Here is a 25,778-nt window from a genome sequence, read left to right as displayed (position 1 = left end):
TGATGTGGGGGTCGTCACCTTCTCACTATAAACCCGTTTTCTGACATTTAGCACATCTGTGGCAAATCGGAAGAGGTAACGATCTCCCCGCCACACCTCTGCTTGAATTTGAATAGTAATTAAAACGGTCCAGCCAGAAGAGATAGCAACCAAGCGCAAAAAATACGCACCCCCCGTGCGAATGAGAGCATGCCTTTGCATATTCGTGCCATCAATTGCTAACAGCAAGACTCATGTAGGAAAATGTGTTGTTTTTTTTCTGAAAAAGCTGTATGATCGTAGAAAAACGGATTCTCTATATTCCTTCTATGAATGTCTGCGTTTGCATGCTATTCATGGACATAAGCTCACGTGTCAAAACAATAGCTCACGTGACAAGACCGTTTCTTCAGTTCAGACTCGGGTCAAACTTAGACAGCACGCGCGGTAGATGTCAACACAAGCAGTCCTAACGAAATGGCGGAAAAGGCGAATGAACTTCTGTCGTCTGCTGCTATCGATGGTTCGCTTGAAGACGTTAAAACGGCATTGAAAGCTGGTAAGTCGAACGACGTTAACTTTATAGCAAATGAAGGAGGTGTTTATAGTAAATAATGATTTTGGTTCCAGATCTTGCTTTAGTCATGTGCTTCGGTGATCTAAATAAGTTTGATTTCGGGCTCTTTTTTTTGTTGTCCCTAAAATAGCCTACACATCACAAAGTCTATTTCTTCACCAATCTCTACTATCCCCAGAAGCGGACGTGTTTAAACATGAGCAACATCCTCACCGACACAAAGACTTGACTATTTATTTATTCATTGTCCGAATCTCCCACTGAGTACCCACCAAGCCACCCACGCCCACGGTCTAGCATATGTTCACACTACGGTACAGCTTTCTCCAAACACAAGTATTTACAGTTACGTATTACGCTCATTCTACTAATGCTGTTTTTTCATTGCAGTTAATGTTTTCTCTCACTGTTGGATTTGAAAAGAGGGCTCTGGACCTGAGGATGATTATTCAAATGTAACAGATTATGACTTTCAAACAAGTGTGAATTACAGCGCACTAGTGGCGCCTTTTGATCTTTTCCGTGTCATGCAAGTGATTTACATACGAGCTTGGGCTGAGAACAAAAATCTTGCTCGACTGTTGCGGCCCATTCTGTCTTTTGTTCTAGGACCTTCTAGTTATCGTGCATCACAGTAAACAGCAGTAACAACTATTCCTTGGAGTCTCATACACAGGTTGACTGCTATTTACGGTGCAATAATAAAGACAACTAGAGTTCCACGAACACATTATCTTCGCCAAATAATAATAATAATATCAGGTGTATCAGGTGTATTTGCAGCCAGTGCCACAGGCAGGTACCCAATGTGTAGGGTTAATAATCAAGGCTTATTATGGAGAGTACAAATACTCGGCGAAGATAATAAGAATTCTAACCGTAAATAGCAGTCAACTTGTGTATGAGACTGCAAGGAATAGTTGTTACTGCCGTTTACTGTGATGCACGATAACTAGAACAAAAGACAGAATGGGCCGCAACAGTCGAGCAAGATTTTTGTTCGCAGAGGTTCGGCCCTGGCTTGTTTTTGACGTATTTTTAGGCGTTTTTGTTTCTATTTTGTTAGCGCTTCTTTGATTGGCGACATAAAGACAATAATAATTCTAAAAAATATGACAAAAAAGAAAGCTTGACAAAACGCCTAAAGATACATGAGAAACAAGCCGGAGCCGAATGTCTACTTGAAAAGTAATGTCTAAGCCTGGACTCCAAACCTCTGATTTAGATAGGAGACTTGGGAGCTATCGTCCGGTTTGGATTTGCGGAGAGGAGACTCGGGAGCTATAATAGGTTTGGATTTGCGGAGAGGAGAATTGGGAGCTATATAATTAGGCTTGGATTCCAGTCTATAATGTCCAGGCCTTGCAAATATTATGTGTCTCTATTCGTTAGGACATAGTCTAGAACCATTTAAGATCCTTGCTCTCCTAAACTCCTTATCGACGGATCGGTTAGTAGTGGGTTGATCTCCTTCTACTAGTTCTAGAAGTTCATGAATTTGTACTCGTCACTGAGCACTGGTTGGGAAACATATCCTTACAAAATCATATCAACGTATGAAAACTCGCCTGTGTTATTCGTTTTAACCAAGGACTGTTTTAACTTAATCATGAATCACCAACCACAGGTGCAGACATTGACCTGCCATGGAAACTAATTGGCGACCCGCTCTCACCGCCATGCACCGCATTGTTCTGGGCTTGTTACTATGGGCATGTTGACATCGTGAGACTGCTGCTCCGCAAGGGGGCGTCTGTGGTCAAGAGAAACATTAATGTATTTTCTGCCCTTCATGCAGCAGCGGGTAAAGGTGGGTTGATTCAAACAAACGCTTGTCTGTATTATTGAATATGATGCACGCCTCTTCATGGCCATCCAAAGACCAATTTGCAACATATGTAGCCTCTACCAGGCTCCGTGGATCGCTGGGAAAATAGTAGAAATTGGCCAAATGGAGTGAATAGTATGCAGCCAAATTGCTAGGGGTAGCTATTCCATATACTAGTAGTCTAGTCCGCTATACAGGGAAGCTCAATAGGCGACCCACGGGTATAGCGGGCTATCCCTGGCATACTGTTCACTCTATCAACTAATCTCCCAGCGATCCGCGGAGCCTGGTAGAGGCTAAAATCAGAGGTCTACTGGGGCTAGGCTAAGCAAGTGCTATAGTACAGACCTGTACTGAAAAGCACGCATAAAAAAGAGAATTACAATACTTCATGCATGATGGTTTATTAGATTTTCGAGTCGTATAGCTATGACTGGAAAATACCTTGTTTATTATAACCTCCTTGTTTAAACTTAACGATTGCGCGTACGTGTTTACATGGCATATCACTTCGTGGAAGACAGGGTTTGCTTGATATGTATTTCCTGTGTTGTAAATCCCATCTAGGGAGGACAGAACTGGTCGACTTGCTGGTGAATCATGGTGCAACAGTAGACATACGAGACGGCTACCAGTACACGCCACTCATTGCTGCGTGTGTCTTCAACCATGTCGACACAGTTCGGCGGCTGATCGAACTCGGAGCAAGACCTGATTCGATCGATAAAGCCCAGAGGCAAGTGCCATTCTTCTTAGGATGACAGATTGTTTCTTTTGTAGACAAACTTTCAAATAAAGCCGGTCTGACTCGCCGGCTTCAGCCTTGGTTAGTTGAGTGCGAGTGTGTGTGTTGTATGTGTGTGATAGTGATCACATACTACGGTCCCTTAAATGAGTTACATATTCCACTAGGTCGGGGTTGGAAGTCGAAAAGCTTGACGGCTGTGAAGAGAGTTTGAAGCTGATACAAGAGGCGATGGAGACCAAGCTGTTGAGATGCTGCAACCCGAAGTGTGGCAAACCAGGCTACAGGTAGGTTTTGCTTATGACAGTTCCATCAATTTTTCGCACTTTAAAAATGTGGCTATTGACCCATCTAAATTCCTAAGAGTCTTTGAAGCCTACAAAAGGCAGTTGTAAACTTGCCACATCTTCTACAGGTCAGCCCTGAAGCTGTGTGGCCGGTGCAAGTTGACCCGCTACTGCAGTCGTGACTGTCAGAAACAACACTGGACTGCCGGACACAAGAAGTGCTGTGGGCATGACGCGTTCACTAATGAGCAGGGACCAGACACTGCCCAAGAATTGCTTCGGTTCATGGAAGCATGTGCAACAGCACGACAAACGTGACTCTACATATTTTCGCATCTTTAACGACAGCATAGAATGGCTTGTATACACCATTCTATATGAAGCATATTGTTGAGCACACGATGCAGCTACAATCACATCAACTGTAGTACAAAGTCCATGTAACAGGTCGCATGTCACCAAACCTGAGGTATATAGTTTTTATCTTGTAAAAGAAAGCAAACCCATTAAAGGCGTCTAAATGGTAAGTCGGAAGAATGAAGATATGAAAGACACTGAAAGGACTTGCTGTATTGCTGGTATCGTTTACTTGCTAAGCAGTTAAAAAAAGAAACCCCTGTTAAGAATTGCAAAAGCTTGCTGACGAATGTGCATCATGAAAAGTATGTCTATTAATGTCTACCTGCAAGTTCCTACTATTGGCCAGCCTAGTGCTTCAAGTTCAACTTTGTTGTATGCTCTCTTCATTTAATCTCTGATATGTTTCAATACCTACCCTATTAAAAGTTGGTCAACACTCACATTAATGCTCTGTGCAGTCACTCGCTACTCCTACAATGATAGTTGTCACTTTAGACCTGCATTATTCTTGAAGGCTAGCTGCCCAGAGAAATTATTTTGTTCACAACACTTATCCTACTCAATCCCTACTACATTTGTTGGACAGCTCAGTATTTGCTTCAATCTACCTTCATCTTACTCAATGCTCTAGCTGGTTTCGTTGGGTTGGAAGAAACTGACGTAAAATTGCGCGCCCTTTCTTGTCCTTCCGATTCCTGGATCTCAGACAGTGCATTCTGGGAAGGGCGCGCTAAGCATCCAGGGTAGTGTGATGCCTTTTCATTTCAAACCCAGACAGCGCGCTCGCAAGGTGTCGACAACAGCGATCCTGACGAAATGGCATCTGTAAAGTTAGCTTTATCTCCGTCTTTTAATGCGAATGAATCTCTGTTGCGTGCTGCTGAGAATGGCTCGCTTCAAGGCGTTAAGACGGCTTTGAATGCAGGTAAGCACGTCAAATATTTGATCTTCTTTCCTAAAGCGACGTAGACTCGTATCATTCACCCAGGAGTCGGACCAAGTACATATACTAACTATTGTAGGGATTTAGGTTGAGTCGAATTTGAGTCGTGTGTTTCCATGATCAAAATAACTTGAATGCCACTTTTGTTTCTTAGAACTAAAAGTACCCTACACCAGCTTGTCTCTAGTCTGACTAAAGCAACATTCCAGTACAGAGATTTGAGAAAGTCTGCTTGTAGCTGCAGGCTAGGATGTTCAGACAATTGTAGCAGCAGAACACAGTAGACTACTAACAGTCCTCCGACTGGGGAGGAGGCCCAATCAGATCGACCATGAGCGACTGACATTTTGTCACACAGGCTGGCCAGACTAGATAAAAAATACGAGCCGAATAGTATCAAAATAGGGTAAACAATTTGCCAATGGGGAGTTAAGTCACCATTTGGTTTCATTTTTAAGTTAAGTTCGTGGGCAACATCCTCACTGACCCTTAAGACCTGAGCTCAAATTTCCCACTGCGTACCCCACCAGAACAATAGACTCGGATCTGCGCAAAGTGCGTGTATATTTGCCACCCGTTGTATTTCTTCCTAGTGTTTGCAGTCACATAAATCATGGAGGTTTAAATTGTATTATTCAGCAGGAATGCAAGAGTTTATTGAGGGCTGGATTTGTAATTTGAAAAGAGGACCAGTAGATGGGTATTCAAACGTAAATCAAATGGAAGTACACACAGTGGAGTACAGTACCACAGTGAGACCCTTTGACCTGTTCCGACTACTCTGCAGACAATTCCTACACGAGTCACTTTATCTTCTTATACAGTAAACGGAAGTGGCAACCGTATCGGCGAATAAAACAGTTTGGGCCTGGCCTTAGCCTCCGATGCAGACTCAACCCGGCTGTTTTCTTTTTCAAGTTATTGTTTTTATATTATTATTCTTATTGCTGGCCGGGATATCTATCCTGGCTACCTGCTCCTGGCCTTGGGTTTAGAACTTTAGAGTACTAGTAGTTCTATTACAATTTATACCAGAAGTGTCTGGGACACAAATAACCATGGAGGTTTTATATTGATGTAACGAAGTTACTGTGAAATGTGATACCTTTTCAACTACCAGTATTTTATTTCATTGCAAAATCATTCCAACGAAAGAACCATCGCTTGTGTTATTTATTGTTAATGGGTAGGCGGAATACTCTCTCTTAGTTTTGATAAACTGTAACAATGGATCACCAAATGCAGGTGCAGACATTGAGTTCGAGCACCGGAACAGCGCGCTCTCAAACACTGGCACGGCATTGTTTATCGCTTCCCTCGAGGGGCATGTGGACATAGTGAGACTGCTGCTCCGCAAGGGGGCGTCTGTCCTGAAGAGAACCACGGGTGAATTCACCATACTTCATGCAGCAGCGTCCGAAGGTAGGTCATTTCAAAGCACGTGTTTCAGCTTACAAGCATTTATGGTAAAGTTTAGCGGGCGAACATCAGATTGAGGACGAAGCATGACGCTTTGTCGTTAGCTTGTAGTGAAATGCATTTCTACCCGCGTGTTTTTTTTCCGAATATTACTTATACCCCCATTCCACAATGGCGGCAACCTCGCCGCGCTCTCTCTCTGTGACGGACCAGTGCGCTCAACGAAATCTTTTTACGCTTTGTGTGTCTGGTTGTGTTTTCTGTCATAATTCTACATTTGGCATGATATTCCAATTATGAAATCAAGGATTACACAGATCCAGCTTAGGTCGCTGCTAGGCGGCAGTGAGAGCGCCGTCTAGTGGAATGGGGGCCTTAGCGGATCGCGGAAGGCAACGTTTGTTTTATATTTCTTGTGTCTCAAATCCAACCTAGGTAAGACAGCCGTGGTGGAACTGTTGGTGAATCATGGTGCAACACTAGACGTACGGGACGGCTTCCAGAACACGCCACTCATGGTGGCGTGTGGCAACAACCACGTGGACACAGTTCGGCGACTGATTGAGCTTGGAGCAAGACCTGATTTGACCGACGGTTACATAGCCAAAAGGTAAGTGTCCCGATCACATCCTTCCATCAGAATAAACTTACTAGTATTTATTAATTCACGGGGATATAGAATCAATGATTAATGGTCAGATTGAAGTTGAAGTCAGTCTTATCGAAAGTTACTCTACATAAAGGACGATGGTTATTGGTTGAGAATGTAGAGAAGCTTTCAACGCTGGACTGGCTCGTCGCTTGTGTTTGTTTCTTTCTTCTATCTTGTCAGTTTCTGTGTTTTGTGTATGATTCATATTAACTCAATCTATCGACACACATATATACACTTACAATAAAACTAGAGTACGTACAACAACATTGATAATGTTATAGTGCATGACTACATGTTTTGTGCTGGACCATGTATTTATATATATATATATACATGTATATATATAGAGAGAGAGAGGAGAGGGAGGGAGGGGGAGAGAGGGCTATATTGTGGCCGAGTTTCCTATTAAATGGAGCTATATCTTTCCACTAGGTTGGGGTTAGAGGACGGAAACTACCCCGCTGCGTGTGTCGAGAGTATAAAGCTGATACAAGATGCAAGGAATACAAAGCTGTTGAGATGCTGCAACCCGAAGTGTGGCAAACCAGGCTACAGGTAGGTTTTGCTGATTAAATTATCGTTTTACTGTTTAAATGTATTATTTACACTTCAGTCTGAGATGATTAACGTACCTTTTCATCCGTCCTATATGCAGACGTTGTTATTGACCCAAAGAAAGTTCAATGTTTCTATCTGGACTTGTACAAGTCTGTGTAGCCTTCAAAAGAAATTTTAAAACAACTATCTAAATAGCCTGTGTACCTATTACATCTTCTACAGGTCAACCCTGAAGCTGTGCGCCCGGTGCAAGCTGACCCGCTATTGCAGCCGTGACTGTCAGGCACAACACTGGTCTGTCGGACACAAGAAGTGCTGTGGGCAGGACGCATGCTCTGACGTGGGACCAGAGACATTCAAGAAACTCGTGAAGTTACTGCCAGATGGCATCCGAGAACATGTATCCCCACCGTGACTCTATACTTTAAATAATTGTTGAGCACATGGTATTGCTACAGGCATATCAACGGTAGTATGAAATAACCAGTTGCATGTTACCAAACCTTTAGCATTAACGATATTTCTCACTACGGATACGATGCTGGCATTTTTATATGCAGAACATGATGTTTTTTTCATACATTCATTCTGTCCAAAAGGATGAGTTTTTTTTTTCATACACTTACTCTGTCCAAGGCAAACGGTATTAGAAGACCTCGTTTAATTTTATTTATCTTGTAGATGTAAGTAAGTAAGTAAGTAAGTAAACAAGTTAGAGTGTAACATTGAAAGTCGCATGTTTACAAAGCCACTTTTATACTCATAGTGACCCTCTGTCTGCTGTCACAGTATATTTGTTCCGGTTACGTTTTCATTCTTGCCGAATCGTGTTTCACCTAATGAAATTAGCTGAACTGACCTGTTGAGTTGCGATGTGGCTGTACAAAGCTGGCAGTGCAACGTGAATGTAAACAAGCTGGCGAAGTGTTTAGCAATACGCTAAGTGACCTGGTGAATTAAAACAACAAGAATAAAAGTTAACAAGTCTGTCTTTAAAATACTTCCTTCACTGTTCGTTATTGTGGCGCTTAAGTACATATTTCCTCAATTTGGGATAATGACAAAATGCCCCCCTCCAAACATTGGATCCCCCCTTGGAATAGTCCATCTTAGCGGTTCGATTGGGGTACCCGGTGGTAAACATTGTATATACAAGGAATATTCAATATCCTTGGAAATATAAAAGATCATAAAAAGTTCATCTGAAGAAGTTTCTCGCAAGCGCTCATGTTGCAAAACAATAGATCACGTGACAAGCCAGGACTCCACTGTGATACTTCAGCCTTTCTGACCCAGACAGCAGGGGTGAAAGGTGCCTAACGGCAGTCCTCGCGGCAGTCCTCGAAATGGCGGAAAAGGCGAATGAAGCTCTGTTGTATGCCGCTGGCACTGGGTCATATGAAGGCGTTGAAGCGGCCTTGAAAGCTGGTAAGTCGAATCAAATAAACTGTTGTAGGAAATATTTGGATGTAAATGATTATGACAATAATTTGCTGTGGTAGCGTGTGATCTGAATAAGGTTGAATACGATTTTTCTACACATCCATGTCTCCACCAAAATCATCTCTACTTTCCAGATGTTATAGCGGTTGTTTTTTGACACCTTATTAGATACTTATTAGGCTCCTTGTATTTTTGTTTGGCTGGCCTAGACCTACTTATCCTGCCTCAAATCTAGCCTCTACCAGTCACAACAGGTCTGAACTGTGTGTGACCTATGGGTAGCAAATTGTATTAGACTCCTTTTAGAGTAGAGTACTCTTAGATCCTCTTAGAGTAGAGTAGAGTAGAATTTTCGGTCAGGTAGGACACTGGACACTAGTACTGTAGGTTCAATTATTTTCCATTTGTGTATAACATACAGTCAATCCAGTATGCTGGTACTTGTCACTGCCATTTCCCAAGTGCATGTGGGTAATGCAAATAGTTCAGTAAATAATAGCGGACTTACCCTTCTGGCATGTTAGCTGCCTTTTTGGCCAATTTGTACTATTTTTCTAGCGACATGTAGAGCCTGATATAGGCTACCTCTATCAAATCTCTAATCTCCAAGCAGATCCACGCCGGGCGCGAAAATCGTAGTATGCTAGCCAGAGAGGGTCCAGTCATCCAGAGAAGGTAACCTTCTCTGGATGACTGGACCCTCTCTGGCTAGCATACTACGATTTTCGCGCCCGGCGTGGATCTGCTTGGAGATTAGGAAAAGATCACGAGATGTCACTAGTGTGCTATACTTCACACTTGTGTGAAAATCCTTATCTGTTATTTTACATTTGAATAATCACTGTCTACAGACCCCAAACCCTCTTTTCAAATAGAACAGTGCGAGCAGGCGAGAAACATTTACTACATTTCTGTAGTAAAATGAAAATGTAAACAGTACCTGTAAGAAAGAAAACATAGCACTACTAGGATGTACGTAAAGCAAATACTTGTAGGAAACTGTACCATACTAGTTTGAGGAACAAAAGAAGAGTCGCAAATACTAATTCAGATCACCGAATCCCAAGATTGCCGGCAAAATCCGGCGCTTGAACTAGCCTCTATAGGTTGCAAACTGTATCTGGCAAACTGTGACTTCTTTTATAGCGACTCCAACTCCTCTGGCATGTTATCTGTCTACTAGTATATGTCCACTATCATTCCAGTGACCTGTGGAGCCTGGTAGAGGCTACGCTTGAACGACACGGTTACACAAATTATGGAACAAAAATTACCTCATACTGGTAGTTTATGTCATTCATTTCAACCGGTTCGACTTACCAGCTTTTAAAGCCGCTTCAACGTATTCAGGTGAGCCTTTCTCAGCAGCCCACCACAGATATTCACTCGCACTGTAACGTTTTTCTGCCATTTAGCTGAGGACCGTCGTTGTTGACACCTAGCGCTAAGTTTGAACTGAAAAGACTAATAAGTTATCTTGTCACGTGAGCTATTGTTTTGCCACGTGAGCTTTTGTGGGATGTGTCGAATGAGAACGTAAAGGTTTGGAGAAGGAATTTTGAGCAGTCGTTTTTCTATTTCTACAGATGTTCCTTAATTAAAAATATATTTTCCTAGATAAATCTTCTTTTTAGTGATTGAAACACAAATATGCGCAGACATTTTATCATTCGCGTATGGAGATGCGTACTTTTTGCGCTTGGTTGCTATCTTTTACTGAACCGTTATATTACTCTCGTCTTCTCTCCAAGCAGAGGTTTGGCGGGAAGATCGTTAGCTTCCTCTGACTTGCCCCGGATATAACAGAGTTCAAAAAAACAGTACAAACTGACCAAAGCAAGCCATACACGGCCAAACTGGATAAAAAGATAACTTCACAACTATGGAAAGCTCGACAAAATGCCTAAAAGGAAGTCAAAACCGGCTGGAGCCGAACATCTGCTTGGAGATAAGTCAGAAGAAGATGGCGATCTCCCGGCGACCCAACCGCTTGGAGAGTACGTAATAGATCTGTGGACTATTCTAAATGGTGCACTTACTGTTTGGAGGGGACATGTTTTTCTTTTTCTTTACAGCAGTAGCTTATTGTTACTATAAGGCACTACCTCATAAGTCTAACAGGGTACCCACTGGCTGAGCTTGTAGGTTAATATTCAAGGTGAATATTGAAGGTAGATATTACAAGAAATTCGGGGATTCTAAGACACTGGGTTGCTACCTGTATAAGCAGCCTGTTATATTCACCATGTTGCATTATCACAGCAAGGAGGTTATATAGACCTATATAACCTCCTTGATCACAGCCAGTAGGTACAGATCTGAGTAATGAGACTGTTGTATAACGTACTCGAGGCGCCTCCTCGCACACGGGACCCCCATTTTACGTCTCTTACGAAAGACGGTGCGGCTCCAACAAGGATACCCCTCCCGGGGTCTTACAGTTACCAACTACCGTAAATGCAATTAAGTTCAGGTGGTTTTGATTTCGCGCTATGGCTAAAATGGAGTGTTTGCGGTGGTTTTAAGTTTGCGGCAGCGCTATAGTCACACATTGCTACAGCATTGGACCAAAATGTTCGCAGTGGTTTTAAATTCACGGTGAAAGGGTCACCGCGAAAGCCGCAAACATAAAACCACCGCGAACATTTCTGCATCTATCACTATACTTTCTCTTGAAATCACAGAACCCACAAATTCTAGAAAAAGTGGGACTTTTCGTCTTCCACTGCTTCCGAAAAAGAAGTCAAACCCAGCTAGTTTAGATATAGCCAACAATTGTATTTAGTACCAGTAGCCTATTGTTACAACAAAGTCAGACACAGTTTACTGACGCATGTATGTTTTTCTCTATGTTTTTACCATGAATTTGCAATTAGCCCACGGGCATGAACTTGCAATAAACTTCTGATACTATACTAGTAATTGGCTAGGAGGCTCAATTGTGAAGGCGCTACTGATGAATACAAGATTTCTGCACAATGTATAACTGCATGAAATGACTTTATTCGCCTGCTTGTATTGACAGTTTCAAGGCAAGAAAACAAAGAATCCATGAGCCAAAAATACAATCTAGCACTGTGGTAAAAGTACTGAATATGTATGATTGATATCCTGGACACAAAGGCGATGACATAAGGTATGGCTACTTGGCTGTTGTCTTATTTTATTATAAGCAATGGTACCGCCAAAGTGACAATAGTTATGGAGATATCATTACATGTTTGTCATATAGAGAAGATAAACAATCCAACTTTCCTAGTTGACACTCCAAACTCATTTACTTTCCGAAGTTTACAAGATAAATCAAACAAGGTCGTCTAAAACCGCATAACATTTTCAACAGAATACGTGCGTGAAAACAACTTTGCACATCATTTTCTACACGTAAAGACACCAGCATCCAATCCAAGTGAGGAATACGAAAAGGTTTGGCAACATGTCAGTTATCATTCATTTTGTGTGTTCATCAGTTCTTTGCACGGAAAGATAATCCATTTCATCGCAATGTTGAGGATGCAAAGAGTTGTAAAACGTGTAGAGTCACGCTTAGTTTACTTGTTGTAGGATGGCCTTTACCATTGAAAAAATCATTTCTTCGAAGGGGTCCGGTCCGGATCCCTCGTCAGAGCCTTGGTCAGAGTACTCGTCCTGCCCACAGCACTTCTTGTGTCCGACAGACCAGTGTTGTATCTGGCAGTCACGGCTGCAGTAGCGGGTCAGCTTGCACTGGGCACACAGCTTCAGAGTTTTCCTGTAGGGGATGTAATAGGTACAGAGGTTATTCAGGGGCTGTGTAGAATCCAGACATTCCGATTTCGGTCTGTAGGCTACAAAGACTTGTAGAAATTCAGATGGAAACATGATTTCTCTGGGTCAATAACGACATTTGCTGCTCCTATATTAATTTTTTTTGCACAAATCACGGATGACAGAGTCTTAATTCTCAGACAAAGTGAAAACAAAACATTTCAACGGTGGAAACGCCATCAGTAATACCTACCTGTAGCCTGGGTTGCCACACTTAGGGTTGCAGCATCTCAACAGCTTGGTCTTCCTCGCCTCTTGTATCAGCTTCAAACTCTCGTCACAGTCACTAGTGAAAGATGTATATCATTTAGGGACAAGATATCGATACTAATATCGGAACAGTACAAAATATATACACACATATACACACATCGGAACAGTACAAAACATGCATCATATACACATGCGTATCAAGGCTATTATACAATGTCCTTGCGCATATGCGACGCCACACACTGGAAGATAGAAACAAACCTAGGCCGAAGCCGACGAATAAAGCCCCCCTCTTACTGGTTTCGTCTCTGCGGCCGATCGAATTAACAATGTACTCAACGAATTCAATCGCCCAAAAAACGTATATTTTTTAGCTTTGTGTGTTTTGTTGTCTTTTTGGTCATACTTGTACGTTTTGAATGATATTCCCATAACGTCAAGGGTAACACACATCCAGTTTAGGACGCAGCGACGCCACCAGCGTGCCGCGGGTCCAGCGAGAGGGGTGACCAGCTTTGTTTGACTGATTTTGTCTACATAACTTTAACTTATAAGAAACAATCGTGCGTTCTTGACTTGACTTCTATACTCTGATGGAAGGAATTGAAACTTGCCTCCTGACTGTTTTGATCAAATCAGGTCTTGCTCCAAGCTCAATCAGCCGCCGAACTGTGTCGACATGGTTGAACATACACGCAGTCGTGAGTGGCGTGTGCTGGAAGCCGTCCCGTACGTCTACTGTAGCACCATGGTTCACCAGCAATTCCACCACTTCTGTCCTCCCTAGATGGGATTTACAACACAGGAAATGCATATCAGCAAACGTTATCTTCCGCGAAGTGATATGCCAAGTAAACACACGCAATCATATACAATCCTTTGTGAAGTAATTAGGGTGTTTGTGGTGTGATACATGTATGTGGCTAAGGAGTTCGATACCCATTTTAACTACAGACATGCCAAATTTTAGACAAATCCATCAAGCAAAGGACCTTGATTTATAGGTGCGAAGACACAGACCAAGAAAGAAACAAGTTGTCAAAGTATGGAAGTCTCAATGCCACAAGAATAAAATTCCCGCCATTCACTTCCCATGGAATTATAGTAAACAATATGCCAAGTTACACACCAATGCGACAACAGGATCGTGAGTTCTAGCTGCGAACGTGCAAACAACATCATTTCTAATACTCCATCAGGAGGTCACCCTCCTTTCCGGAGTGACAAAGTATTTTCCCCGTCTTTGCTATGCAATTCTAAAAAACCGTCATGAATTATTACAATTCTATTCTTATTTGCACTTATAAGTACATGTAACGTTATATGTAGTCTAGTACTTGCTTAGCCCAACCGATAGACCCCTTCGCTCACTTTTTTTTTTCATTCAAGTACCTACTGTATCCGTTACCGTGTACATTTCGCATTAAAAAGTCGCATCAATTGTCTTAAGCCTTGCAGACATGAGTTTGTTTTGAATCAACCTTACCTTCGGATGCTGCTCCATGAAGGGGAGAAAATGCACCAACGGTTCTCTTCACCAGAGACGCCCCCTTGCGGAGCAGCAGTCTCGCTACATCTACATGTCCATTCATGCAAGCCCAGAACAATGCTGTACATGGTGGTAAGTGTGAGTCGCTTGGTTTCCAGGGTAAGTCAATGTCTGCACCTGTGTTGGGTGATTCATGGTATAAATAAAAAAGGATTACACAATCGACATTTTATGATTTTGTATGAACTTCCAACAAGTACTACTACTGTACTGTAGTTGAAAAGCAACAAATAACATGCCAAAGTACATGTTTCCCAACAAATGCAGGGTGATGAGTACACTGTAATTCAGATCGAGATTTTATCAAAGAAACTGTTCGATGCGCCGATAAGGAATTTGGAGAGCAAGAGCTTCAGGGTTCTAAAAAATATCCTAGTGAATAGACGCACATTACAAGGCTTGGACACTATCATAAGACCTCCTGAATGAGACTCCGTGGGATTATTGGTCAATTTCGTGCACTGCTGTTTACTGTGATGCACGATTAACTAGAACAAAAGATAGAATGTCGCACAACAGTCGAGCCAGACTTTCCTTTTCAGCCTGAGCTCGTATGTAAATTGTTTGCATCGCACGGAAAAGATAAAAAGGTGTCACTAGCGCGCTGTACTTCACACTTGTGTGCAAATCCTTATCTGTTGATTTACATATGAAATACCTGAGAATCGAAGCCCTCAGACAGAGAGAGAAAACATTTACTGCATTTCTACAGTGAAATGAAAATGAAAAATACTTCTAAGAAAAAAACAGCACTACTCAGTAATAAAAGTTAACGTTACGTGCAGCAAATACTTGGAGAAAACTGTGCCGTACTGTGCACAGATACCACTGGCGGCCGGCGTGCGTGGTGAGGTACTCAGTGGAAGATATTCATATTGGGGGCAAGAAAATAACAAAATGGAGCCCAGGTCTATAAAAGTCGGTGAGGATGTTGCCTGCCTATAAACTATTAAACTGATGCCGCTCCTGGGGAGCGTATAGATAACTTTGGTGGAAAAATAGACTATACCATGTGTAGTACTTTTAGGAACAAAATAACAATAGTATCAAACATGTTTAGATCACCGAAGCACACGACTCCAGCAACATTTGGAAACAAGATTACTACGAAGTTTACGTCATTCAACTTACCAGCCTTCAAAGCCGCTTTGACGCCTTCAAGTGAACCTTTCTTGGCAGCATACGACAGATATTCACTCGCGCTGCAGTTGTTTCCCGCCATAATTTTTCGTTGAGGACCGACGTTGTTGACACCTAGCGCGAGCTGTCTCTAAAGTTTGAACTGAAAACATGGGACGAAGTTGTGTTGTCACGTGACCCATTGTTTTGCCACCTGAGCTTTTGTCGGATTTGTAGCATGAGAACGTAAAGGTTTAGAGGAGGAATATTGAGAAGCCGTTTTTCTATACGTAGATTTTTCAGTAAATATGTCCATAAATAATTCTTATATTTAACGATTGATGCACAAAGTACATATATGCAAAGATGTTGCTTTCATTGACGCATAGGGGTGCGTGCTTCTTGCGCTTGGTTGCTATCTTTTACTGAACCGTTATAATACTCTTCAAGCAGAGGTTTGGCGGGGAGATCGCTACCTTCTTCTGGCTTGTCCCGGATGTGACAGATTAAGCCAAACCAAGCCATACCGGGCCAAACTGGATAAAAAGAAAACCTGACAACTGTAGAAAGCCCGACAAAAACGCCAAAAAGACGTCAAAAACCTAGCCTGGGTGCCATCCTAGATCACTACGGTACCGGGGCTCCTGCGTTCGCTACCTACCAAATCAAGATTTGTTTAGGGTAGCGAACTACCGGAGCCCCGGTAGTAATCTAGGATGGCACCCAGACTACCGAAAACCAACCGGAGCCGAAAATCTGCTAATAGTTAGATAGACCAGGTCAAAAGACCAGCTGACGATCTCCCGATCCAACAAGTACATAGATGTCATAGCTCTATGGACTATTCCAAATGGTCCACTTTAATCAATGAGGTTTTTTAATCAAGGAGGTTTTGCAGTTTGGAGAGCTATGTTTTCCTTTGTTTTACTTAACAGCAGTAGCACATTCTTACTAGAAATTCGTAGACTCTAACTAAGGCACGTGGTGTCTCGCCAATAGGATTACCTGATTAGGCAGGTATGGCACTAATGATCAATGCAAGAATTCTGAACATTATGTAACATTATTCGACTGATTGTAAAACTAACAGTTTAGCCTGGATACCACACCTTTCGCGCGATGCGATGATAACCCCTTTTGGCCAGGGAAGACCTAGTAGTAGGGATATAGAGTTGGCACCCGGGAGCGCTTGGCAGCCGAACCCTGATTTCTATCGCGCTAGAGATAATTAGTGGGCCGTGTGCTATCTGTGGCGGCGGCGCGAGTTGCTTCCCCGGCCGAAGGATCAGCGCCAGGAGCGCGGTGGTCTGGCACCCAGGCTACTACTAGTAACAGTTTTGAAGGAATTAAAACAAGGATGCTGTGAGATAGGCAAAATCATTACATTCTATGATTCATGAGCAAAAAAATACCGTTAAACTGGCAACTGGTGGTCTAGTGACTGAACAGAGCATCATTGAGTGTTTGCTACATATTCTAGACACTGGAATTAAAGCTATCAGACGTTAGATTACTAAAGCACTGCCATAGAGTGTTGATCATAAAGCACTAGACTGACCAATATTGACAACTTGCAAGCAGACATAACAAAGACAGTCTTGAAAAGTATCGGATTAAGGTTTTGTCGAAAAACAGTCGAATAAACTTTATTGTCATTACATTTGTGAAAAAATCTTCAACAATTCTTGAGAAGTGTTCCATTTTTCCCGATTGGTGTGCAATACAACAAGTGATGACTGTTTTAAATCTTGTTACAATCATACTTTGTGTAAATCATACCTCGGAAAACAAGAGGAATGGATATCTATCACTGCAATATACAGGAGTGACAATGTGAATGTGCAGCACCGATGGAATTACATAGTCCTTGGCTGTACTGAGTTTGTTTGTAAAAAACCTTCAACGTGTTTACTTTCTTTTACAAGATAAATCAAACATGGTTACTGTGTGACTTTTTTGATGACGTTATTTTCTACAAAGGCAACAGAATCATGTCCCTAGTGAGAAATAGCCAACATGCAACGTGTTACTACATCTAACGGATCAGTACCGTCTGCTCAATGCATCATATAGAATGATACATTTTATGCTGTCGTTAAAGAGTCATGATTGATGTACAAGTTCTGATACGAAATTAAACATTTCTTCCAAGGGGTTTGGTCCCGGTCCAGGGTACGCGTCCTGCCCACAGCACTTCTTGTGTCCGGCCAACCAGTGTTGTATCTGGCAGTCCCGGCTGCAATAGCGTGTTAGCTTGCACCCACCGCACAGCTTAAAGGTTGACCTGTAGAAGATGTATTATAAATAGGCACAGATATTGTTCTGGGACTGTGTAGAATACAGAAAGCTTTTCAATTTAATTTTGTAGGCTACAAATACTTGACATGGAATCAATAACAACACTTGCACATCGCACGGATGAAAACGTGGGGTAGCCTTCTCGGACAAAGTAGAGATAGAACAACAAAATAAACATCAGCAAAACCTACCTGTAGCCCGGTTTGCCACACTTAGGGTTGCAGCATCTCAACAGCTTGGTCTTGATCGCTTCTTGTATCAGCTTAATACTCTCGTTACAGTCTCCAATCAACCTAGTAAAAGACGCGACTCATTTAGGGAACGAGGCCTTGAGATGTACGTAGTGTAGATATAGATGGAATATAGTTACCCTCCAAGCAGATGTTGGTGGGGGAAGATTGTGACCGTTTTATAATATGTCCCGTTTTTTGTCCGCTCTTGTGGGGGAGAGCGGACAAAACACTTGACATATGATAAAACGGTCATAATTTTCCTCCACCAACCTCTGCTTGGAGAGTAGAATATAGTAGCCTCCGTTGCAGACTCCTTCCGGCTATTTTCTTTTTCAAGTTACAATTTTATCCTTGAATTTTATTGCTGCCTCTGCCAGCAATGATAAAAAAAGGTGTTATAATAAAACTGTAACTTGAAAAGAAAACAGACGGAATGAGTCTGCAACGGAGGCTAGGAATATATATAGCATAACCTCTTAACACTTTTACTTTAGCTAGTCAAAGCATTTGGCCGACGTTGGGCATGGGTAGTAAGATATGCAGTAAAGATCATTGTTGTATACGTTTCCTATAGGACGTACGCTTTAGAAAATTTAATCCTTTACATGAATATATGGCATCAGACACACACACATACATAACGTTACATACACGCACACGCTCACACGCATACGCTGAAAGATATAAACAAACACAGACCGACGTCAGTCCAGTTTGTCTCCATAAGAAACAATCGTTCATTCTATATTCTGATTGAAATGTGCGAAACTTGCCCCTTGGCTATAAAACTTTCGGCCAGATCAGGTCTTGCTCCAAGCTCAATCAGTCGCCGGACTGTGTCAACACGTTTGTGGCCACACGCATGCATGAGTGGCGTCATCTGGAAGACGCCCCGCATGTCTAATGTAGCACCATGACACACCAGTAACTCCACCACTTCTGTCCTACCTACGTGAGAGTTGAGACACAAGAACTACATATCAATACATATCAATGATTTATTATGAAAAGACTGCCATACTTAAAACAACTTGTCTTATTTGGTAGAGCAGATGATCAACTTATAAAAGTTATAGAAAAGGGATCTTATTTGCATAATCAATGAGAAAAAAGTCATAATGCGTCACTTGAAAATGTTTAAATCTTTGCCTTTTTGTGTTTGTTTTCTAACGTTACAGACAAGCACACACACGATTGTTTTGAATTAACCGACCTTGCGCCGCTGCTGCATGTATGGCAGCAAGACCAGTGCACCTCTTCACCAAGGACGCCCCCTTGCGGAGCAGCAGCCTCACCACGTCTAAATGTCCATTGCCGCAAGCAATGAACAATGGGGTGATGTGTGTTCCGTCCGGCTTTTCGAAGTCAATGTCTGCACCTGTGTTTGGCGATCCATGAGTTAGAAATAAATGAACTACGCAAGCGGTATTTCATAAGATAACACCAACCAAAACTGTTCCATCCGCAAGGCTTGGTGTCCTTGCGAAGGGACGCACGGTCAAGACTTGGGCCTTATCTACTCTCCAAGCACAGGTTGGTGGGGAGGATTGTGACCTTTTTATCATATGCCCCGTTTTTTGTCCGGAGAACGGTGCATATGATAAATAAAAGTCACGATCTTCCCCACCAACCTCTCACTGCTTGGAGAGTAGGCACAATCTAATCTCCAAGCAGATCCAACGTTTGTGAAGACCGTATCCAACTGGCAGAAGAAATTGCAATAAAAACTCCTCATGCCAGTTGGATCTGCTTGTAGACTAGGCACTATCATTATTCATTAGCAGTCAACTCCTTGGTGAGACTCACAGCGGGGGATAGTTGCCACTGTTGTTTTATAGTACTGCAAAGCACGATTACCTAGAACAAAAGATATAGCGGCCAACAAGAGTCGTGTACTACTTTCCCTCACAATTCGGGCCGCGCTCGTTTGTTAATAGCCCCTTTAACAAACAAGAGGTCAGAAGGTGTCCCAAGAACACTGTACTTCACACCTATATGCAAGTCCTTAGTCCTTTACATTTGAATAATAATCTACTGCTACATGACCATCAAATCCAACTCTGGATGAAAACATAATACAAGGCATTTCTGCAGCGAATTAAAATGAAGACGTAAAATAGATACACTTTGTCAAGACACATTTTTTGTTGTTTAACGAGCATAGGGAAGGCTCCCGCCGCGTCCCGTATACGCACATGGGGGACAAGCGGAAACAGACAGGCGCGGCTAAAAACCGGCTCACTTCTGGCTGCTACATGTACTACATAGAGTGTTTGGTTTACGGTACACATGGTACATGTACGTATAAAATAAAACACTACAAGAATGCGCGTGACTGCCCGTCCCCATAGTCTCAGTGGAAGAACTGAAAGCGGTGAAGATGATAATGTAAACTGTGATAAACTGTATAGTAAGTGGTGGGATACTACATGCTGAGTAACAAAATACTAATTGATTCCAGGGTAGGCATTAGTAAACCTCATTTATGTTTCATAATTTCAAGGAGTGATAATTTGTATGTGATCATCATGCTAGCAGTAGAGTCTAGTGTCTTGAATAAATACCGCATCAGACTAAAAACCGACCGGTCGACCCGAGTCTTTGCACTAGTTGGTGCAAGGAGGTTAACCTCCTTGGTTGGTGAGAGCGTCCCCGGTGATGACGCAAGATAACAACAAGCCCAAATCCTACTCTAATTTAGTCTAAATCATTTCGACTTACCAGCTTTCAAGGCCAATTCAACGCCGTCAACTGAGCCATGCTCAGCAGCATACAACAGAGCTTGATTCACAGCTTCAAACAGAGCCATTTCGTGAGGACCGTCGTTATCGACACCTTCCACCCGCGCTGTCCGAGTCCGAACTGAAGAAGTTGCCTCGTCACGTGATCAATTTTTTTGAGACGTGAGCGCTCGTGAGTGTAGAATGAGAACGTAAATATTATTTATAGAGGGAATATTGAGAAGGCGTCCAATAATTGTTCAAGGTTTTTTTTCAGAAGGATTATATATTTCCTTACAAGTCTTGACTTTAGCGATTAATGCACAAATATGTAAAAAAATATTGTTATCATTCATGCATGGGGGGTTGCGTTTAGTTGCTATCTTTTCCAAGCAGAGGTTTGGTGGAAGATCGTTGGCTTCTACTGACTTGGCCTGGATGTGATAGATGCCAGAATTATTAGAGGGGCTAGCCAGGGGAAGGTGACGATCTCCGCGTCCAACAGCTCGGAGAGTATGCAATACGGACCATTCCAAAGGGCGCCCATCTATCTTAACCTCTTTGGTATTTATTATTCCTCTGACTTTCCCCAGATGTGACATTCAACAAAACAGTACAAACTATCAGACGTTAGATAAAGAAGCACTGCCATGAAATAACGTTCAAGCACTAGGCTGACCAATATTGACAACTTGCGAGCAGACATAAATGGGTATCCTTTCCCTTTTCTAAACAAAGACTGAAAGAGTGTGTTGAAAAGTATCAGATTAAGGTTTTTTCGAATCAACTTTATTGTCATTACATTTGTGAAAAAAACATCTATAACAATTTTTGAGAAGTGTTCCATTTTTCCCGATTGGTGTGCACTACAACAAGTGATTTCGATGACTGTTGAATCTTCTAACAATCATAATTTGTGTAAATCATACCTCTGAAAGCAAGATGAATGGATATCTATCACTGCAATATGCAAGGATTACAATGTGAATGTGCAGTGCCGATGGCATTACATAGTCCTTGGCTGTACTAAGTTTGTTTTGTAAAAAATCAATATAGACGCCTTCAACGTGTTTACTTTCCTTTGCAAGATAAATCAAACAAGGCCATAAAAACTATCTGACCTTTTTGATAACTAGAAACAACAACATCATACCCTTAGTGAGAAATAGCTATATTCTTAAGGTTTAAACGTTTGGTAACGTTAACATGCAACTTGTTACTTTCTTGTGCTACATTTGACATGACTGTATCGATATCGTCTGCTCAATGCAGAATGATAGTTGGAATGCTGTCGTTAAATATGCACATGTTCTGCCATGAGCTGAAGCATTTTTTCGAAGGGGTCAAGTCCTGGTCCAGTGTACGCGTCCTGCCCACAGCACTTCTTGTGCCCCGCCAACCAGTGTTGGGTCTGACAGTCCCGGCTACAGTAGCGGGTCAGCTTGCAGCGGCTACACAGCTTCAAAGTTGACCTGTAGAATATGTAATGGACTGTTATGGGACTGTGTAGAATTCAGAAAAGTCAGTTTCAATTTCCCACTGTATGTTACAAAGAAATCGCATGGAATCAGATGGAAACATACTTTCTTTGGGTCAATAACAACACTTGTACAGCTTTCGGTAGCCTTCTCAGGCAAAGTGAAAACAAAACATCAAAAGGAACATCAAGAAAACCTACCTGTAGCCGGGTTTGCCACACTTCGGGTTGCAGCATCTCAACAGCTTGGTCTTTATCGCCTCTTGTATCAGCTTCATACTCTCGTCACCGCCAGGGTTTGCAACCAACCTAGTGAAAGATGTGACGAGATTTAGAGAACGAGGCCTCGATATGTGTGTAGAATCTCTCCACACTTTAACTTTAGTTACTCCATGCATTTAGCCGCTGTTACGCATGGGTAGTTAGATATGCACTAAAGAGCATTGTCAATGTATACGTTTCCTATAGGACGTACGGTCTAGAAAGCCTTACCCTTTACATGGTTGTATGACATCAGGCGCACATACATACACGCAGCACACACACACTGCACACCCTCTCTCTCACACACCCTCACACACACACACACACACACACACACACACACACAAAGAGAAACAAACGTTAATTCTATATTCTTATGGAAACGTGAGAAACTTGCCTCTTGGCTATAAGACCTTCGGCCAAGTCAGCTCTCGCTCCAAGCTCAATCAGCCGCCTTACTGTGTCCACTTGTTTGTGGCTACAGGCATTCATGAGTGGCGTCATCTTGAAGACGTCCCGGATGTCTACTGTAGCGCCATGATACACCAGCACTTCTACCACTTCTGTCCTTCCTAGGTGTGCACAAGCATTGTATTCATTTATTTATGATTTATCATCTATATACAAGCATTGTATGTGTATAGGAGCCAGGGATAGAGAAGATTATCAACTTATAAAGGTTAAGAAGATGAGGATCTTATGTGCATAATCAATGAGAAAACATTCACAATACGTCACTTCAAAATGTTAATGTCATTTGTCAAAGGTATGAGGTCGTGGAACTCGAGTTTACATCTTGGACTTTTTTTGTTTTAAACCGTAGACTAGTAAGTTACAGCCATTGTTTTAACCAAGTTCAAGCAGGCCCACTGGATTGCAAAGACCGTATCCAACTGGCAGAAGGAGCTTGTATAGCAATCCATTAGGTTGCAAAACATACTTCTTCTGCCAGTTTGATACGGTCTTCGCCACCTATAGATCTGCTTGGAGATTAGTTTTAACCGACCTTGCGCCGCTGCTGCATGAATGGGAGCGACGCCGCTGCATCTCTTCACCAAGGACGCCCCCTTGCGGAGCAGCAGCCTCACCACGTCCACATATCCATTGATGCAAGCGACGAACAGTGCGGAGCAGGACGATGGGCCCGTGAGTGTTTTGCCCGGCTTATCGAAGTCGATGTCTGCGCCTGCGTTTGGTAATCCATGAATCAGAAAAAAATTAACTACACAAACCAGAGTTTATTAAGTTGATACAAACAAGGGCATAAAATGACTATGATACATCATCATCATATCGGGCAGCTTGCCCGGACTAGGGTTGCTCTTTCTCTCCAGGCAACACGGTCCGCCATAAGTTGGTCTAGATGTTCAGACCTCGCTCCTACATCCCCAGCAAGTTGATCTATGTAGGTCCTTCGGGGTCGCCCGACAGAGGAATGCCCATGAGCCACTATGATACAGTATAGTCAAATATACAATTCATTCATTATTATTCATATAACCTCTTTGGTTGATATGATTTTGTAAGGAAGTCAATGCACATACTTATGATACAACTGTGTTGAAAAGTGGCAATCACATTTCAAAGTACACGCTTCCCAACTCCTGCTCGGTGATCGGTGCTTGGTTGAATGTAACGATACTTTGGAACTTCTATCAACCCGCAAGGACGCTGTGTCCTTGTGAAGAGACGCAAATTAATCCAATCATTACATCTTTATAGAAGACAAGAACACTTTCATTAGCAGTCAATTTGGGAATGAGACTGGGGATAGTTGCCACTGTCGTTTCATACAATGCAAGATTGACTAGAACAAAGGATAAAGCGGCCCACAATAGTCTAGCCTGGATATCAGACCCCAAAACTCTGAAATATCTATCGTTCTGCTCGTATGTAAATTTGTCGGCATAACACGCAAGAGGTCAGAAGGTGTCAATTGGGCACTGCATTCCACACCTGATCACACCTGTGTGCAAGTTTTTATCTGTTTACATAAACATTTGAATAAGAATCTACTGCTACAAACGTGTTTTTTTTTCTTCAATTCAACGCTCTGGGTGAGAACATGATACATGTACAAAGCATTTCTGCAGGGAACTAAAATGATAACGTAAATAAATACTTTATTTAACGGGGGTCCCGTGCTCGAGGAGGTGCCTCGAACACGTTAAACAGCCTCATTACCCTACACATTGGGTACCTGCCTGTGGCACTGGCTGCAAATACACCTGATATTATTATTTGTCGTTTAGTCAGCATAACGAACGGTCCCCAACGCACATTGGGGACAAGCGGCACTAATTCGAAGCAGACAGGCGCGGATAGCCTCTACCAGGCCCCATGGTAGAGGGACAAAATAGTAGAAATTTGGCCAAATAAACAAATAACATGCCAGAGGGGTAAGTCCGCCAATTGAATTACAGTTTGGGACCTATTTTTCAGCGATCTGTGGACCCTGGTAGAGGCTACAGCGCGGCCAAGCCGGCTCACTTCTATCTAGATCGTTTGGTTGGCGGCCACGTACATGTAATTTAAAACACTGCAAGAATGTGCGTAAATACCCCCTCAGTGGAAGAACTGAAAAGCAGCGAAGATGATGATGTAACTGCACATACAAGAGTGTGCGAAGTAAAGGCAAGACAATACAAGACATGTACTCAGCCTCTGCGTACTGTGCATAGGTGCTAGGTGGTGGGTGGCTTGGCACTCAGTGGGAGACGACAAAATAATTCATTCCATGCAAGGAGGTTACATCAGTAAACCTCAGTGATTCATAATTTGTATGTGATCAGCAGTAGAGTCTAGTATCTTGAATAAATACAGCATCAGACTGCAAACCGACCAACGTCTTTGCACTATTTGGTGAGAGCGTACTAGTATGTCTAGTATTAAACGTATTATAGTGATAGACACATGTATGATAACAACCAGCCCAAATCCTACCTCGGCTCCAGACCGTAATTTGCTACATTAATTTCATTCGACTTACCAGCTTTCAAAGCCGCTTCGACGCCTTCAACCCAGCCATTCTCAGCAGCATACAACAGAGCTTCATTCGCCTTTTCCGCCATTTCGTTAGAACCGCCGTTATCGACACCTTCCACCCCTGCTGTCTGAGTCCGAACTGATGAACCACATGGGAAGAAGTTGTCTTGTCACGTGATCTATTGTTTTGATACGTGAGCGCTCGTGAGTGTACAACGAGAACGTAAAGATTAGAGAAGGAATATTGAGAAGCCGTTTTCTAATTGGACAGCTTTTTCAGAAGAATTACGTACATATTGCATCTTCCCTAAAAAGTCTT

General features: G+C 42.4%; 6 protein-coding genes across 9 annotated transcripts in view; 2 read left to right on the top strand and 4 right to left on the bottom strand.

Moving 5' to 3' along the window:
• The window catches only part of LOC136437297 (protein fem-1 homolog A-like), a 42,581-nt gene extending 16,980 nt beyond the window's left edge, over positions 1-25,601 (bottom strand). For both annotated transcript variants that reach the window (XM_066431821.1, XM_066431820.1), the window contains exon 1: positions 25,572-25,601. The gene's annotated coding sequence lies outside the window, so the exon portion shown is untranslated. The remainder of the gene's footprint in view (positions 1-25,571) is intronic.
• Positions 256-4,218, top strand: LOC136437302 (26S proteasome non-ATPase regulatory subunit 10-like). 2 transcript variants are annotated; one of them, XM_066431828.1, is made up of 5 exons: positions 269-538; positions 2,184-2,366; positions 2,952-3,120; positions 3,297-3,416; positions 3,545-4,218. In XM_066431828.1, exons 1-5 carry the CDS (start codon positions 457-459, stop codon positions 3,732-3,734), a joined length of 744 nt encoding a protein of 247 aa, XP_066287925.1. In that variant the 5' UTR covers positions 269-456; the 3' UTR covers positions 3,735-4,218. The 2 variants fall into 2 exon arrangements, with proteins under 2 accessions (XP_066287927.1, XP_066287925.1); XM_066431830.1 differs by lacking the exon at positions 2,184-2,366 and having other exon boundaries at positions 256-538.
• LOC136437298 (protein fem-1 homolog A-like) lies at positions 4,525-8,365 on the top strand. The gene is made up of 5 exons (XM_066431824.1): positions 4,525-4,701; positions 5,965-6,141; positions 6,574-6,748; positions 7,226-7,348; positions 7,574-8,365. Exons 1-5 carry the CDS (start codon positions 4,593-4,595, stop codon positions 7,764-7,766), a joined length of 777 nt encoding a protein of 258 aa, XP_066287921.1. The 5' UTR covers positions 4,525-4,592; the 3' UTR covers positions 7,767-8,365.
• On the bottom strand, positions 11,552-25,644 carry LOC136437301 (ankyrin repeat and SOCS box protein 9-like). 2 transcript variants are annotated; one of them, XM_066431826.1, is made up of 5 exons: positions 25,464-25,644; positions 23,481-23,660; positions 22,872-23,046; positions 22,412-22,519; positions 11,552-12,545 (listed from the first exon to the last, which is right to left on the bottom strand). In XM_066431826.1, the coding sequence occupies exons 1-5, from the start codon at positions 25,543-25,545 to the stop codon at positions 12,341-12,343; spliced, it is 750 nt and encodes a 249-aa protein (XP_066287923.1). In that variant the 5' UTR covers positions 25,546-25,644; the 3' UTR covers positions 11,552-12,340. The 2 variants fall into 2 exon arrangements, with proteins under 2 accessions (XP_066287923.1, XP_066287924.1); XM_066431827.1 differs by lacking the exon at positions 11,552-12,545 and adding an exon at positions 21,501-22,205 and having other exon boundaries at positions 25,464-25,633.
• Positions 12,795-15,771, bottom strand: LOC136437308 (26S proteasome non-ATPase regulatory subunit 10-like). The gene is made up of 3 exons (XM_066431840.1): positions 15,495-15,771; positions 14,301-14,480; positions 12,795-13,597 (listed from the first exon to the last, which is right to left on the bottom strand). The coding sequence occupies exons 1-3, from the start codon at positions 15,583-15,585 to the stop codon at positions 13,398-13,400; spliced, it is 471 nt and encodes a 156-aa protein (XP_066287937.1). The 5' UTR covers positions 15,586-15,771; the 3' UTR covers positions 12,795-13,397.
• On the bottom strand, positions 17,096-20,895 carry LOC136437303 (ankyrin repeat and EF-hand domain-containing protein 1-like). The gene is made up of 5 exons (XM_066431831.1): positions 20,735-20,895; positions 19,227-19,391; positions 18,787-18,961; positions 17,972-18,073; positions 17,096-17,766 (listed from the first exon to the last, which is right to left on the bottom strand). The coding sequence occupies exons 1-5, from the start codon at positions 20,820-20,822 to the stop codon at positions 17,586-17,588; spliced, it is 711 nt and encodes a 236-aa protein (XP_066287928.1). The 5' UTR covers positions 20,823-20,895; the 3' UTR covers positions 17,096-17,585.
• Positions 25,645-25,778: the final 134 nt, after the last annotated feature.

The sequence above is a fragment of the Branchiostoma lanceolatum genome, chromosome 6 (genome assembly GCF_035083965.1).
Source record: "Branchiostoma lanceolatum isolate klBraLanc5 chromosome 6, klBraLanc5.hap2, whole genome shotgun sequence".
Taxonomy (NCBI): Eukaryota; Metazoa; Chordata; class Leptocardii; order Amphioxiformes; family Branchiostomatidae; genus Branchiostoma; species Branchiostoma lanceolatum.
Note: the sequence above shows the minus strand (reverse complement) of the source record. Positions and strands in the feature narration are given on the sequence as shown.